This window comes from Diabrotica virgifera, chromosome 8 (assembly GCF_917563875.1).
Source record: "Diabrotica virgifera virgifera chromosome 8, PGI_DIABVI_V3a".
In the NCBI taxonomy this organism is placed as follows: Eukaryota; Metazoa; Arthropoda; class Insecta; order Coleoptera; family Chrysomelidae; genus Diabrotica; species Diabrotica virgifera.
Genome location: NC_065450.1, coordinates 147065544 through 147080930, shown reverse-complemented (window position 1 = coordinate 147080930; position 15387 = coordinate 147065544). Strand labels below are relative to the sequence as shown.

Sequence of the window (15387 nt, the reverse complement as noted above, 5' to 3'; positions counted from 1 at the left end):
GAAACTTATGAAACCATTTAAGAACAGGCAAAACAGCGAATTTTACAAAAATTAAATTCAATGCTTTAAGAACAAAAGTAAAACTACACGTTTCGATCTTGCAGCATGCAAATGTGACACTCTGATTAATTGTCTTTGTAGCAAATCTCAAAAAGTGCCTCTGGATGAGCGCGAATTTCTATTAAATCAAAGACGTCCAAGAAGAATGGTGATAAGCTCGATTGATAGGGAAAAGAAAAACAAATATGATCAGAGAGAACAACGGTAAAAGGAGAAAGTTACCGACGCAAAGACAAAACTTTAGCTCAAGTAAAAAAACAGTACTAAGTTTTATAGTCTATCTATCGTGGAAAAACACATAACACTTGTGCATGAGCCAGGGTGCAAATATTTCGGATATGGGTATCCGCTGTCTGGTATATCAGAAAGTATCTTCTTCTTCTTGTTCTTCTTATGCAATCCACTAATGGATGTTCGCGATCACGTTTGACCATTTTTCTCTATCCCTTGCAGTATGTATTAGGTCTCCTACGTTTTTTAGTCCTGTCCATTGTTTGACATTACGGAGCCATGACATTTTCTTCCTGCCCAGTCCCCTTCTTCCTTCGATCTTTCCTTCAAATAAGGTTTGCAGAAACTGACTTTGACTGACTTTGCAGAAACTTACAGAAAGTATCAAATCCAACTATTGCATGTGACGAAACAGTCGTAAATACTGGCGTTAAGGGTGATGTAATACGGCTGTTAGAATAACATTTAAAAAAAACCGCTTCAGTGGTTTGTATGTCTGCGACATTAAAATGATCTACCCCTTGGACATCAAAAGAAGTGTGCCAGTGACCAAATCAAAAAACGTGAGGGTGTTCAAACTTTCTCCTATAAAAATTTTGATTCAAACGGTTACTTTGAGTTAATTAACTAACAAGAATATCACCTTATAGAACCACCTATATTCTCTAGATTCTCGAGTGACAATCTGCGAGATTTTATGAAGAATCCTAAGTTTGACCCTTTTAACATTGAGATTGAGAAATATCACTGCCACGAACAATGTGTAGAACGATGTGTCAAGCTTGTGACACAAGCTTCTCTAGCAGTTTGTGGAGCGTATTCTAGGGATGGATTTATAAAAACTCAAATTGATTCGAGAAAAACTATTCCTCACTTTAATGCTAAATCGGAAGACATCCTCGAATAGAATGCTTTTACCATATTTTTTTGTAATATTTATATACCTAATTTTGTACTTTCCTTTATATTTTTATTTTAGTATTAAAAAACTTGGGTGACGTTAGGAGACGGGTAAGTTAGGCTATTTTGTTATAAAAAGAATGTTTTAGTATACTTTCCTTAAGTAAAATTTTTAATTGCCTTGGTAAACCATAAAATATTTTCCAATTTAAACCGAATTTATTTATTCAAGTTTATAGGGTTCAAGTTATAAGGTATTACATTTCACTTACAAAAGAAATTCGCACTTTAATGTATTTTTTCTAATTTTTAGTTGCCGTGGGGGGCAGAAAATATTTTTTTATTTCAACGCAATTTTACTAAAATACTAAATAGTGTGTTAGGCAACTTTTGTGAGCTATTACATTTTCGTTTCGAAATAAAAATTTGTTTCGTCTGTTAACATTTTTTCAAAATTTTTAATTGTCTTGGGGGGCAGAAGATATTTTCCAATTTCGAAAAAAATTTACCAATATACTTAACAGTTGATTGGGCAACTTTTGTGAGGTATTACTTTTCCATCGCAAAAAAAAATTCTTTTTTTTTTGCTTTCTTTATTCGGCGCCTCTCATAAATTGAAAAAGTCAGAAACTAAGGATGTTACCAGAAAGAGGTTCCAACAAAAAAAGTTTACAGATTTTAGTAATTATTTATTATTATTTTAAGAAATTTTGTATCTGCGACTTTTCTCATTTCTAAAGTATATTATATATTACATACCACAAATAAACCGTCTGCTTCTTTAACCCAACGCGGATTGAACGTGTCAATAATCCCAACGTCATGTTTATGACTGGTTTCATTAAATGGTGCTTCTTCTTTTTCCTCTCTAGCTAACATAGTAAAATAATGATTTACTCCTAGAAAATCATGTGTTCCTTTTATATCGTTTATTTCTTCTTTAGTGAATGCTGGAAGTCTGGATTTCGTGAAGTTAGCCTTCGCGCTTCTAAAAGCTATTCTATCTTTAACTACTTGTGGCCAGTCACCCTTGAAGACGGGGTTTAAATACAAACCATACTAAAATATACAATGATTAAAGTAATATACTATATTATATTAAACGAAAAGACACCGTACACATCTTATGGAAAATACAGGGTGGAACAAAAATATAGGTCATAAATTAAACCACATATTCTGGGACCAAAAATAGTTCGAATGAACCTAACTTGTTTTGTTCCCTTAAACCCCCCAAACTTTTGTGTACGTCCCAATTAAATTACTATTGCGGTACCGTTAGTTAAATTCAATGTTTTTAAAACTTTTTTGCCTCTTAGTATTTTTTCGATAACGTAGTTTTTATCGAGTTGGGGCTCCTTTTTAATATGTTTACAAAAAAATTTTATGAGGGTTTTGTCCCTTTAAACCCCCCAAATGTTTGTGTACGTTGCAATTAAACTATTACTGCAATACCATTAGTTAAACACAGTGTTTTTAAAACTTTTTTGCCTCTTTTTATTTTTTCGAGAAGGCACCTTTTATAGACATGTGGCTTCTTTTTTAATATGGTTCAAAAAATACCTAAAAATGTAAATCATAAATAAATTTTTATATTATTACCAAGTCTCCATAAACGTACTTAACCATTATACAAATTGTGGTGGATTTGACAAATATTCAAAATATCTCGATAAAAACTGACTTTTCGAAAAAGTACTGGAGGCAAAATTTTTTTAAAAACAATGTGTTTAACTAATGGTACTACAATCATAACTTAATTGGAACGTACACAGAAGTTTGGGGGGGTTTAAAGGAACAAAACCCCGATAAAGTTTTTATGGGGTGTCCAAATTTCACTACAATTTTTTCTTTAAATGCTACTGCCATTAGAATTCCACATGTCCATTTTCAATAAAAAATCTGTAATAGTTTTCGATATATTGGAAAAAATCGATTTTCATTTTGTAACTTCAAAGGGCTGTAACTTTTTTTATGTGCATATTTGTACTAAGGTAAGTTAGGTTCATTCGAGCTATTTTTGGACCCAGAATATGTGGTTTAAATTATGACCTGTATTTTTGTTACACCATGTATATTGCCACGCAAATTAAATAAAATTTGCATGCAGAGATTCGTCTCGAAATCACAATCATTTCATGCCATTGCGCCAACGCTGAAGTTTGATTAATAAAGGCGTAAATTGATATAAATAAATCTATAATCAAATGAAAATGACGTGAGTCAAAGAGAGAAAAAATATTTTGTAAATCGCCAGTTTATAAATATTTCTTTAGGTATTAAAGCTGAGGCTTACTCTTATATTAAAGATAATAAAGTATATATATTTTGGTATGTCGTATAAAGGTCAACCTTTTGTGCTATCCCTAAAAATGCAAACGCTAAAGATTGCAGTGAATACAGAACAATATCATTATAAATGTCACATTCTCAAATTATTCTTGAAAATAATACATGGTCGTATAAATAAAATACCCGTGTTGAGCTGCCCCCCCCCCCACTTGCAAAAATTAAAAAACAAATAGCCCTGATTTATGAGCTATTTATGAGCTCTCATATTCCGCAAACTAAAAATTTTGAGCTCGTTCCACTGAGCAGGAATTTAATACTTTAGTGGGGGGGCTGAGTCAGACCCCCCACTACTTAAAAATAGGAATATTGAATCGGTTTTTGCGGCAGAATTACGAGCTATTTATGAGCTCTTGAAATTATCTAGTTTCGATTTTTGAGCTCATCCCCTTCACCCCCAAACAACCCTTTAATTGATTTAACTTAAGAGAAAAATGCTGAGAAAACTTAACATATATCGTATTGCGGATATAATTCCTATAGCTTATATACTCTAAGAATAAACTATTAAATTACATGCATTTCGATTATTGAGCTACAACCCCTTCGCAAGAAAACCACCCTATCTTCCCGGCTCAAGAGAAAGTTGTACTTAAAATGCATTAAATTAAATATTTGGCGACTACATATCATTTAATAATTTATAAGCTTCCAAATTACGCGCATTTAGATCAGTAAATTGCAATTTATTTTGTATAGTGCAGTCACTGAAAGTAAAAATCGACGATTACCTTCAATTTCGCTGAACCTTCATCGACTTTCACGAAAATTGGTCAGTGGTTAGAAGATACCTCAAGAAACAAAGGTGACACGGTACCACCTTGCGCCTTTACCTTGAGGGTGGATACCGCCCCTTCTCGGGGGTGAAAATTATTTTATAAATAATAACTGCACAAATCTATAAAAGAACAAATTATAAGCAAAATTTATTATATAAAGTTATTAAAATAAGTCAATACTTTTTAAGTTATTAAAGATCAAAAATTTTAAATATTCGTGAAAAAAATGCATGTTTTGAAGCGGTTTTTCGTAACTCACTCAAAAACTGTAAGTTTTTACAAAAAAGTTAATAGTAGTTTAATTCGTATAGCTTATATTCTAAAAATAAACTCTTAAATCACGCGCCTAATACACGCTAATAAATACGATATATTTTAAGTTTTCTCAGCATTTTTCTCTTAAGTTAAATCAATTAAAGGGTTGTTTGGAGGTGAAGGGGATGAGCTCAAAAATCAAAACTATATAATTTCAAGAGCTCATAAATAGCTCGTAATTCTGCCGCAAAAACCGATTCAATATTCCTATTTTTAAGTAGTAGTATTAAATTCCTGCTCAGTGGAACGGGCTCAAAATTTTTAGTTTGCGGAATATGAGAGCTCATAAATAGCTCATAAATCAGGGCTATTTGTTTTTTGATTTTTGCAAGTGGGGGGGGGAAGCTCAACACGGGTAAATAAAAAACTAGAAGAAGGAATAGATGATAGTCAGTTTGGGTTCAGAAACGGACCAGGAACCAGAGAGGCGTTATTTGCTATTAATGTGTTAGCTCAAAGATGCATGGACATGAATGTGGATGTGCATGTTTGCTACGTTGATTTTGAGAAAGCTTTTGACAAATAAAGACATGAAAAATTAGTCCAAATTCTAAAGACAAAAAACATAGACAAAAGGGACTTACGAATAATAAAAAACCTTTACTGGAATCAAAGAGCACAAATTGTAATAGATAACGAACCCAGTCCAGAAATTGAAATTAGGAGAGGAGTTGGGCAGGGATGTATTATGTCTCCATTACTCTTTTTTGGATATAGTAAAGCCATTTTTGAAGAAGCATTGCTATCTCAAAGTGAAGTAATAATAATTAACGGAAGATCTATTAACAACATAAGATATGCATATGACACCGTCATTATGGCAAGCTCTGCTGAACAACTCCAACTACTACTAAGCAAAACAAACAATTTCTGTGAAGAATATGGACTAAAAATGAATATAAAAAAGACCAAATACATGATAATAACTAAGAAAACAAACATACAAACAAGCATACATTTGGGAAATGTACCGGTAGAAAGGGTTGATAAATACAAATACCTAGGAACCTGGATTTCAGAGAAAAATGATCAAACAACAGAAATAAGGACCAGGATATATGTAAATAGCAAGAATGCGTTTGTAAAAATGAAAACAGTTCTCTGCAACAAAGACCTAAGCTTAGAACTGAAAGTAAGAGCTTTGAGATGCTACGTGTTCTCGATACTACAATATGGACTTGAAAGCTGGACATTAAAGCAAGAATACATAAATAAGCTACAGTAATTTGAAATGTGGTGTTACAGAAGGATGCTTAGAATAGCATGGACAGAGAAGAAAACGAACACGGAAGTATTGCGAGAAATGGGTAAAGAATGAGAAATAATAAACACAATAAAAATAAGAAAGTTACAATATCTGGGACACGTAATGAGGGGACCGCGATATGAAATGCTGACTGATAATACAGGGAAAGATAAGAGGCGGAAGGAGTATAGGAAGAAGGAGAGTGTCATGGTTGAAGAATTTAAGGGACTGGTTTAAATGCAGTTCTATAGAACTCTTTAGAGCAGCGGTAGATAGAGTAAAGATAGTGATGATGATATCCAACCTCCGATTAGGAGACGGTACTTGAAGAAGATCAAGGTCTGCGCTCATTAGATCGAATCGGTCGGCAATAGAACAGTCCGGAATTAAATGCTAAGCGCGCATTTATCGGCAACCCATTGGCAAAATCCCACCAGCTCAGTCACTGTATTAACATATTTCAGAGAAAATGGATCCAAAAATTATTATTGTTAGTTTGTTACTTTGCTTAAACTTATTAAACTTATTAGTTCCTACTGGTAGGGGAGGCCAAGCGGGGATTTTTGCAGTTACTCGAGAGCATCAGAAAATCGTAAGTCGAAAATTGAAATGCGTAAATGTACCCCTACCATATATGGACTCTTACTACAGGGGAGTTCGTTAAGGGGAGTCACAAAAAAATCAATCCTTATAAAAACTCGAACTCATCAGATTGAGATAAGTAAGTTAAATACATGCAGAACAAAGTATATTTTAAAAAATCTCACGATTTGAGTGATGCGTAAGGAAATAGTCGAGTCACAAAATTCACAAAAAAAGCGAAAAATCTGTCGAATGATACCAAACACGAAACCCACGGAAAGGGATGGGGGTAACTTTACAATTTTAAATACGAACCCGGCGAAATGAATATCAGATCAGAAAACTGAAAAATACATGTACAATATATTTTTTTAAATCTGTCGAATGACGTCAAACACAACCACTTACGGAGGTGAGATGGGGAGTTACTTTAAAATCTTACATAGGAGCCCCCATTTTTTATTGCTGATTTGGATTCCTTACGTAAACATAAGTAACGTAAAACATTATTATAACATGCAATATTTCTTTGGAATATTGAAATTAGGAATATTTCTCCGAAACATGGAGAATAAAGGAACACCAAAAACGAAAAATAGAAGCTACTGAGATGGACGCCCTAAGAAGAGCAAGTAGAACATCGAGATTGGACTGGGTTAGAAATGAGGAAGTAAAACGAAGAATTTACAGAAAACAGTTGTAGAATGCATTGAGAAGAAACAATTAACGTGGTGCGGACATGTTCAGAAAACAGGAAAACAGGAAACGAGGAAGGCCAAGAACGACATGGATACAAGGAGTAAGACGATCAATGAGTGTACGAGGATTAGAAGATGAAAACTGCGATGATAGAAGATATTGGCAACAAGGCATCGGACAACGTCGGAGGACGTTTTGAACCCGAATTTATATATATATATATATATATATATATATATATATATATATATATATATATATATATATATATATATATATATATATATTTCTTTGGCATTTACTGTTGTACAGTCTCCATATATTTTAACAAAACGGTATGTAGTAATAGAATAAAGAAGAAAACAAAATTGTTCTTGTACGATCTAACACGACACAGACCAATGAGAATAAATTAATACAACAACTGTGAAGTGAAGGTACACACTAGAGTCATTCGCAAAATAAGGTTCCCTATGCAGCTGAGAAAAAGTGCGACGTGCTGGGAAAAATCTGACAACGCTGCCTTACATATCAACTCTACGGCCTCACAGCCTGTGAAGATGGGGGTTGGATGGAATTTTTACAACAGTTATTGCGAAAATAATTTTTTTGCAATTCCGACCTTTTTTCGCAATTATATTAACAAAAAATGAGTATATCAAACGTTGTAATACGTCATTTTAAAGCTTTTTCCATAGTCTCGAAGATATTTGTAATAAAAAAACCATAAGTTTACCTGTTTTCCATTGATTTGAAAAAAAAAAGTGAAAAATGCCATTTTTTGACACTTAATTGTTCATAAATAAAAATGGCCGCCAGATCCTACGCAGGAAATAGTCACAATTTGCTCTTATAGGTATTACCTGTCGAAAAAACGCTTCAGTACTCTGGCTGTTCAAGTGTCATGGAAAAAACCTTATTACCCTGGGCCTGGACTAATAATCAATTTGCCTTTATGCAGGGCAGATCAACAACAGATGCAATTTTCATTGTAAGGCAACTGATGGAAAAATACATGAATAAAGAGATACGGTATTCATTTATCTTGAGAAAGCTTATGATAAAGTTCCTCGAGAGATTCTGTGGTGGGCACTCAATAAGAAAGGAGTCCCTGGCGAATATGTAAAGATTGTGAGAGATATGTATGTGGGAGTAACGACTACTGTTAGGACAGGTGTGGGAGACTGATAAATTTCGGGTGAAAGTAGGATTGCACCAAGGCTCGGTGCTTAGTCCTTTGTTCTCATTAGTTTTGGACCAGATAACAGCGAAACTACAGGGTAGCATTCCATGGTGCCTAATGTGTGCTGATAATGTAGTGTTAATAGGAAATAGTGAAAGAGACTTAGAACAAAAACTGGAACAGTGGAGACAAGCTTTGGAGAAAAAAGTTTTAAAACTTAGTAGGACAAATTAGTATTTAGAATGTTCAATTAAAGATGGAGTTACTACAAATAAATTGGTATCTTTGGATGGTGAAATGATTGTGAAAAGTAATAGTTTTAAGTACCTGGGATCGGTATTACAGAGTAATGGATAAATAGATGGAGATGCATGCAGTAGAATTAGGGCTGGATGGATGAAGTGGAAAGAAGCGAGTGGTGTGTTGTGTGACAGAAAATCCCAATGAAGCTGAAGGGAAAATTCTATAAAACAGCCATAAGACCGGCTATGATGTGCGGAACTGAATGTTGGGCAGTAAAAAAGAAAGAGGAACAACGAATGCATGTGGTGGAAATGAGAATGCTTAGATGGATGAGTGGAGTGACAAAGAAGGATAAAATTAGAAATGGGTATATTAGGGGAAGTCTAGGTGTGACACCAACTGATGCCAAAATGAGAGAGAATAGGTTAAGATGGTTTGGTCATGTTCAACGTCGAGACGTTAGTCACCCACTACGAAGATTAGCTGAAGTGCAGATTCCTGGAAGGAGTAGGAGAGGAAGACCAAAGAAGACCTGTGGGAAGACGATAAGGCAGGACATGTTGGTAAAGGGGATTAACATTGATATGACCCAAGATAGAATTGTGTGGAGAAATGCAATTAGGGAAGCCGACCCCGCATAGGGATAAGGCAAAGAGAATGATGATGATGATGTCACATTCTTTGTCAGTAGTAACACTCTAGTGTTTATTGGTAGACCCTTGTAGTTACTAAAAATTGTGGTAGCTCGAAGATTTTCTATGTGATTAAAGCGATGAATGATCACGAAAATGATGCAATGCCTAGTTAAACTGTTTTTGCACAATATAATAGAATAAAGTATGATTTTATAGGGGCAGAAATTCCACATATTAAGCCAGTAAATTATTGATTACTTGTTAGACAGCAAAAATGAGATTAATCTTCTTACATCAAATTGCCTTTGTCGTTCAGCGCCTTCTTGATCCTTGGGTGAATTTGTTAGAGGCTCTATCCATTGGCAATCAGTAATTAGTGACATTCTAGCTAAAAAATTAAATTAACAAATCATCGTTAACAGCAAAATTGTACTTTAGCCAATAGAAAGATATTAGGAAATCATTGTTTTAACAAGATTGCAGAACAAATTTCAGAATGCTTCATACTAAGAGCAAAAAAGGGGCAGCGTGTCAGCTCCACTAAATATGATAATTTATAATTATACCTATTAAGGGCAAATATTCGGTGATACTATAAAGCCTTATTTTAGGATACGCAACATAGCTCTGAAACTCATAATCAAAAATGCAATATGTAATCGAAAAACCGACTACAGTATTACAGTGAGAAGGACCAAACCTACTGTTGGCATTTGCAGACGATATTGATCGGAAACACCAGATTAATGATGAAGGACTCTTACGTCAGCTTTGTCATGTGCGAGCTTTAACTTGATGTAGGTATTCTTCTAGATTTCTGGTGGTGTTCGATCACTTTTGGGTAGACAAATATAACTTGGTTGACTGTACTGACCTAGTGACCTCCTGTACCGATACAACACACTTTTGTCATTAATTCTTCTCGCCCTTGGAAAAAAAAGTGCAATATTAATCGTTTTAACACCTAAACTGAGTTAAAAAACTAATGGAAGATAACATTCTTCAGAATAATTATGTTAGAGTGAAATGGAGACAGATGAATAAGCTGATGTTAGACCAGGCTATCGACAAATTACCATCTGTTTACATTAATCTAAAGTTTAGATTAGGTGATAGAAATGAAAGAAGAGATAGGTTATATACATAGAAGAGATATAAGAGATAGAAGAGATATCGAAATAGTATTACAGCAGTCAAAATACAACCTGGAGCAGATATATCATCTAATCATAATCTCTTAGTAGCTCACATGAAAATTAAAATGAAAAGAATAGAGAAAACAGCAAAGGAAGAAAGAACTGATATAGGTGCACTAAGAAATCCAGAAATCAGAGAAAATATCAAAGAAAGAATTAACGAACGTCTAAATACCGTACAGATTGAAGGGGAATACAATGAAGAAAATATCAACAAAAACTGGGAAAAAATAAACGCTGACTTAATAGAACCTTCAAAAAAGTATCTACGCAAATCCAAAGAAGAGAAAAAAGATTGGATGACAGACGAAATACTAAATTTAATGAACAAAAGAAGCGTATATAAGGACAAAAATATATCGTTATACCAGCAAACACAAAACGAAATACGGCGACAAATTCGCATAGCAAAATAAAATTGGTTAAAAGAAAAATGTGATGAAATAGAAACGCTACAACATAAACATGACAGCTTTAATATACACAGGAAAATAAAAGAATTAACTAGAAAACCAGAATACAAACAAAATATACTAGTTGATGAAAAGGGAGATATAGTAATGGATACAGAAAACAAATTAATGGTATGGACAAACTATATAGAACAGCTGTTTAACAACAACCGAGACACAATAGATAACGAATATTTCGTTGAAGAGACTGGACAAGAAATAACAGAAAGTGAAGTAAAACACACCATCAAAGAACTGAAAACTGGGGAAGCTGTAGGACCGGACGAAATACCGACAGAAATATTGCAACTTATAGCCGACTACAATATACATCTAATTGTCGAATTATTTAATATCATATTATACAGAACAGGTATATTACCCAAAGAATGGTTTCTATCAACATTCGTGACTATACCGAAAAAGAGAAACGCCAGACAATATTGCGAACACCGTACCCATGGACATATAAATAAAGATATATCTTTATTTATACGTCCATGACCGTACCATCAGTCTAATGTGCCACATACTCAACGTATTTCTAAAGATTATTCATCGTAGAATATACAAAAAGTTAGAACAAGACATTGGACAAACTCAGTTTGGACTTAGAAATACTCAAGGAACCAGAGAAGCATTATTTGCAGAAAATGTGCTAATACAGACATGTTTAGATGTAAACCAGGACATCTATGTTTGCTTCCTAGATTATAACAAGGCATTCTATACGCTGAAACAGAATGCGTTAATAAAACTACTAAGAACAAAGAACATCGACACACGGGATATAAGAATACTAAATAATCTGTATTATGAACAAGAAGCTGTCATAAGAATAAATAATTTAAACACCAATAAAATGAAAAACAAAAGAGGCGTTAGACAGGGCTGTGTCTTGTCGCCATCACTGTTTAATGCATACTCAGAAGATATATTCAAAAAAGGATTAGAAGATGAAGTAGCAGGCATAAAAATAAATGGCCTATCCATATGTGAAATTAGATACGCCGATGAGACAATACTAATAGCAGAAACTATTACAGATCTACAAAGAATTTTAGATAAGGTTGTTGCAACGAGTGAAGAATTTGGTCTGTCACTAAACACAAAGAAAACGAAATTCATGGTTATATCAAAGAAAAATATTAAGAAACATCAATCTACACGTAAATAATAAGACAATAGAACGAGTTCAGAATTATAACTATTTAGGGACAAACATTAATGAAACAAACGATTATACCAAAGAAATCCGAATTAGGATAGAAAAGGCTAAAAGTGCATTCACTAATATGAAACAAATATTATGTAGTAGAGACCTCAGCCTAAATCTTAGAAAGCGAGTACTAAAATGTTATGTATTTTCTGTTCTTTTGTATGGTGTGGAGATATGGACCCTCAATAAACAATGCCTCAATAGATTGGAAGCATTTGAGATGAGGACGTATCGAAGAATGTTGAGAATCTCCAGGACAGACAGAATAACCAATGAGGAAGTACTAAGGAGAATACAGAACAGCAGGGAGATACTGGATTCCATCAGAATAAGAAAATTTCAATACTTGGGTCATATAACACGTGGTGACAGATATGAACTCGTAAAATTAATTATGCAGGGAAAGATTCAAGAAAGGCGCAGCATGAATATAAGAAAAATTTCCTGGCTGAGAAATCTCAGAGAATGGTTTGGATGCAGCTCAACTGAACTATTTCGGGCTGTAGTGTCAAAAGTGAGAATAGCAATGATGATTGCCAACCTTCGTCGCGGAGATTGCACGTAAAGAAGAAGAAAGTTTGGAAAAAAACTAGCAAATAACCATAAACTTCACAGACTATACGTTTACATATGGAAAGAATATTGTGGAAGCTTTAGAAATCCTGTAAATTGAGACAAAAATGTGGTACCTTACAATAAATGACGTTTGGTATAATAAGTAAACCCTTTTTTATATTTACCTTTATAATTAGGAAACTCCTTTTTATACATACGATAAATAGCAGCATGGGATTTAACCAGCACATATGCACATTGGTATTCTAAGAGCCCATCGCTGTTTAAAGCAGGTGCGAACAAAGTGGAACCATATCCGTATCGACAAACTTGTTTTGGCTCATTGACGGTAACCCAATATTCCACATCAGGTAAATTTTTTATAACAATTCTTGCATAGTCTACAATATAGGGTACCAAACTAACATTACTCCAATGAATACCTTGATCGTAGAGACTCTGAGGAAGGTCCCAGTGGTAAATAGTAGCCATTGGAAGCATGTTGTATTTACGAATTTCTTTAACTAGATTTTTATAATAATTGAGACCAGCTTCATTGATATTGTCGGCTTTTCCAGTGGGTAATGCCCTAAAAGTTATAATAATACAACTTCATAGATTATTTCATTCATAGGAGATTCTGACCAATAGAAAGCTACATAAATCTAAATTAAATCCATAATTTTTGATCATTTTATTCATAGGAGATTCTGACCAATAGAAAGCTACATAAATCTAAATTAAATCGATAATTTTTGATAATTTCCCGTCGTTAAGTATATTACGTCAGATGCCCTTCGTTGCTACGAAAAAATACATTCAGTGACATTAATGACAATTAATTTTTTCAAAACTATAAAAGTGATGACTTTCAACCGTCAAATTAATATTTATAACAACTGTGTGTTTAATTGTACTAATTTGTACTTACATAAATAAATTACAATAAAATTTTGGTTTTGAACAGTTTTATTCGTGAAATAATCGCAACAAATTGCACTCGATCTCTAAAATTAATATGAAATTTTAGAGCTCTTGTGCAATTACTACTGATAATTTCCCGTCGTCAAGTATATTACGTCAGATGCCCTTCGTTGCTACGAAAAAATACATTCAGTGACATTAATGACAATTAATGTTTTAAAAATTATAAAAGTGATGACTTTCAACTGTCAAATTAATATTTATAACAACTGTGTGTTTAATTGTACTAATTTGTACTTACATAAATAAATTACAATAAAATTTTGGTGTTGAACAGTTTTATTCATGAAATAATCGCAACAAATTGCATTCGATCTCTAAAATGAATATAGAATTTTAGAGCTCTTGTGCAATTACTACTGATAATAATCGTTATACAGTGTTCAGTGCACTAAGAACCAACAAAATAACGCAAAAGACGGAAAACATAACACGTTGTGAAATAAAAGAGATGAAACCAGTAGAGGTGGAAATTATCCATAGAAACCTATAGTCGCCCAATGAATCACGGTTTTTGCTCCATATTTTAAAGAACCGCTTGGATTGACTTGGAATTACACAGAGCTAACATGTCAAAGAAAAAAGTGATAGTCTGCCGATGTGTGCTTTTGCCCAGGGGTTCAGTTTCACCACTTCTCGGGAGTAAAAAAATATAGGTTCAAAGTAAGCCTTTAAAATGGATAAACTGACTAATTCTAAGCAACTTTTTTCTGTAGAGGTTTTTTACTAAGTCAATATTTTCCGAGTTATTTGCGAGTGAATGTTTATTTTTCAACAAAAAAACACGTTTATAAACGGTTTTATGCAAATAACTCAGAAATTATATATTTTGTCGAAAAAACATTCGTAGCAAAAATATAGGATATAAAAAAAAATGAAAAAAAATGGTGTATGTATGAGGGTTCTAGACTTGGTAGAAGCAGAGTTGTAGCTAATGAAAAATAGATTCATATTCGTCAAATTCCAAATCGAATATTTGAACGTGAAATAATCAAAAAATGAAGCACTTTTTGAAGAAAACTCATTGCAAGTTTTATTTTTAGAACTATCCATATTTTTCTTTTTTAAAAATGTTTCTATCACCAAAAGTAAAAAAGTTACGCTCAAAATAAAGTTGGTCCCTTTTTTGGTAAAGAGAATCGGGAAATCACCCACTAAATTAGAATCTCAAATGAAATTAATCGTTACCGCTTCACAAGTTGCTTTACTTATGTTTTGCTTATAATATGATCTGTAAGTTTTATTGGTTGGAAGGGCCGGAGTAGCTCAGGCGGTAGTGTGCTTGACTCGAGTGCTGGTAGGCTGGGGTTCAAAACCTAGCACCGGCAAGAACAACTAGAAATTTTTAAAAATGTGTATAGGCCCCAGATCGCCTCAGCCTGAATAAAATGAGTACCTTGGATAAAACCAGGGGTAATAATAGGCGGTTGAAGCATAGCACTGGCCCTCTTACCTTCCTTGTATACCGTAGGCCATAGATATAGCAAACTACCCTGCTATACTCCCAAAGCCACGAAAGCGGTATAAAATGGGAGACTATTATTTATAAGTGTTATTGGTTGAAAGTGCTTATTTTTGAAAAAGTTTGGTTTTAAAGTAAAATTTTTTAATTTATAATTTTGTAAAAAATGCTTTTTTTTCAAGATAACTTAAAAATTATTAGTGATACCAATAATCTCATGGAGTAGAAAAATGTAGGTCCTGCTTTTTTAAATAGCGAATTTTTTGTTTTTTTTTTAAGAAAAAAATTGGTTAATAT

General features: G+C 33.4%; 1 protein-coding gene across 1 annotated transcript in view; it reads right to left on the bottom strand.

Moving 5' to 3' along the window:
* The window catches only part of LOC126889768 (myrosinase 1-like), a 54059-nt gene that overhangs the window by 26014 nt on the left and 12658 nt on the right, over window positions 1-15387 (bottom strand). Inside the window, exons 3-5 of the mRNA XM_050658359.1 lie at window positions 12830-13233; window positions 9516-9610; window positions 1951-2250 (exon numbers count right to left, since the gene is read on the bottom strand). Of these exons, the coding sequence (XP_050514316.1) occupies window positions 1951-2250; window positions 9516-9610; window positions 12830-13233 (799 nt within the window). The remainder of the gene's footprint in view (window positions 1-1950; window positions 2251-9515; window positions 9611-12829; window positions 13234-15387) is intronic.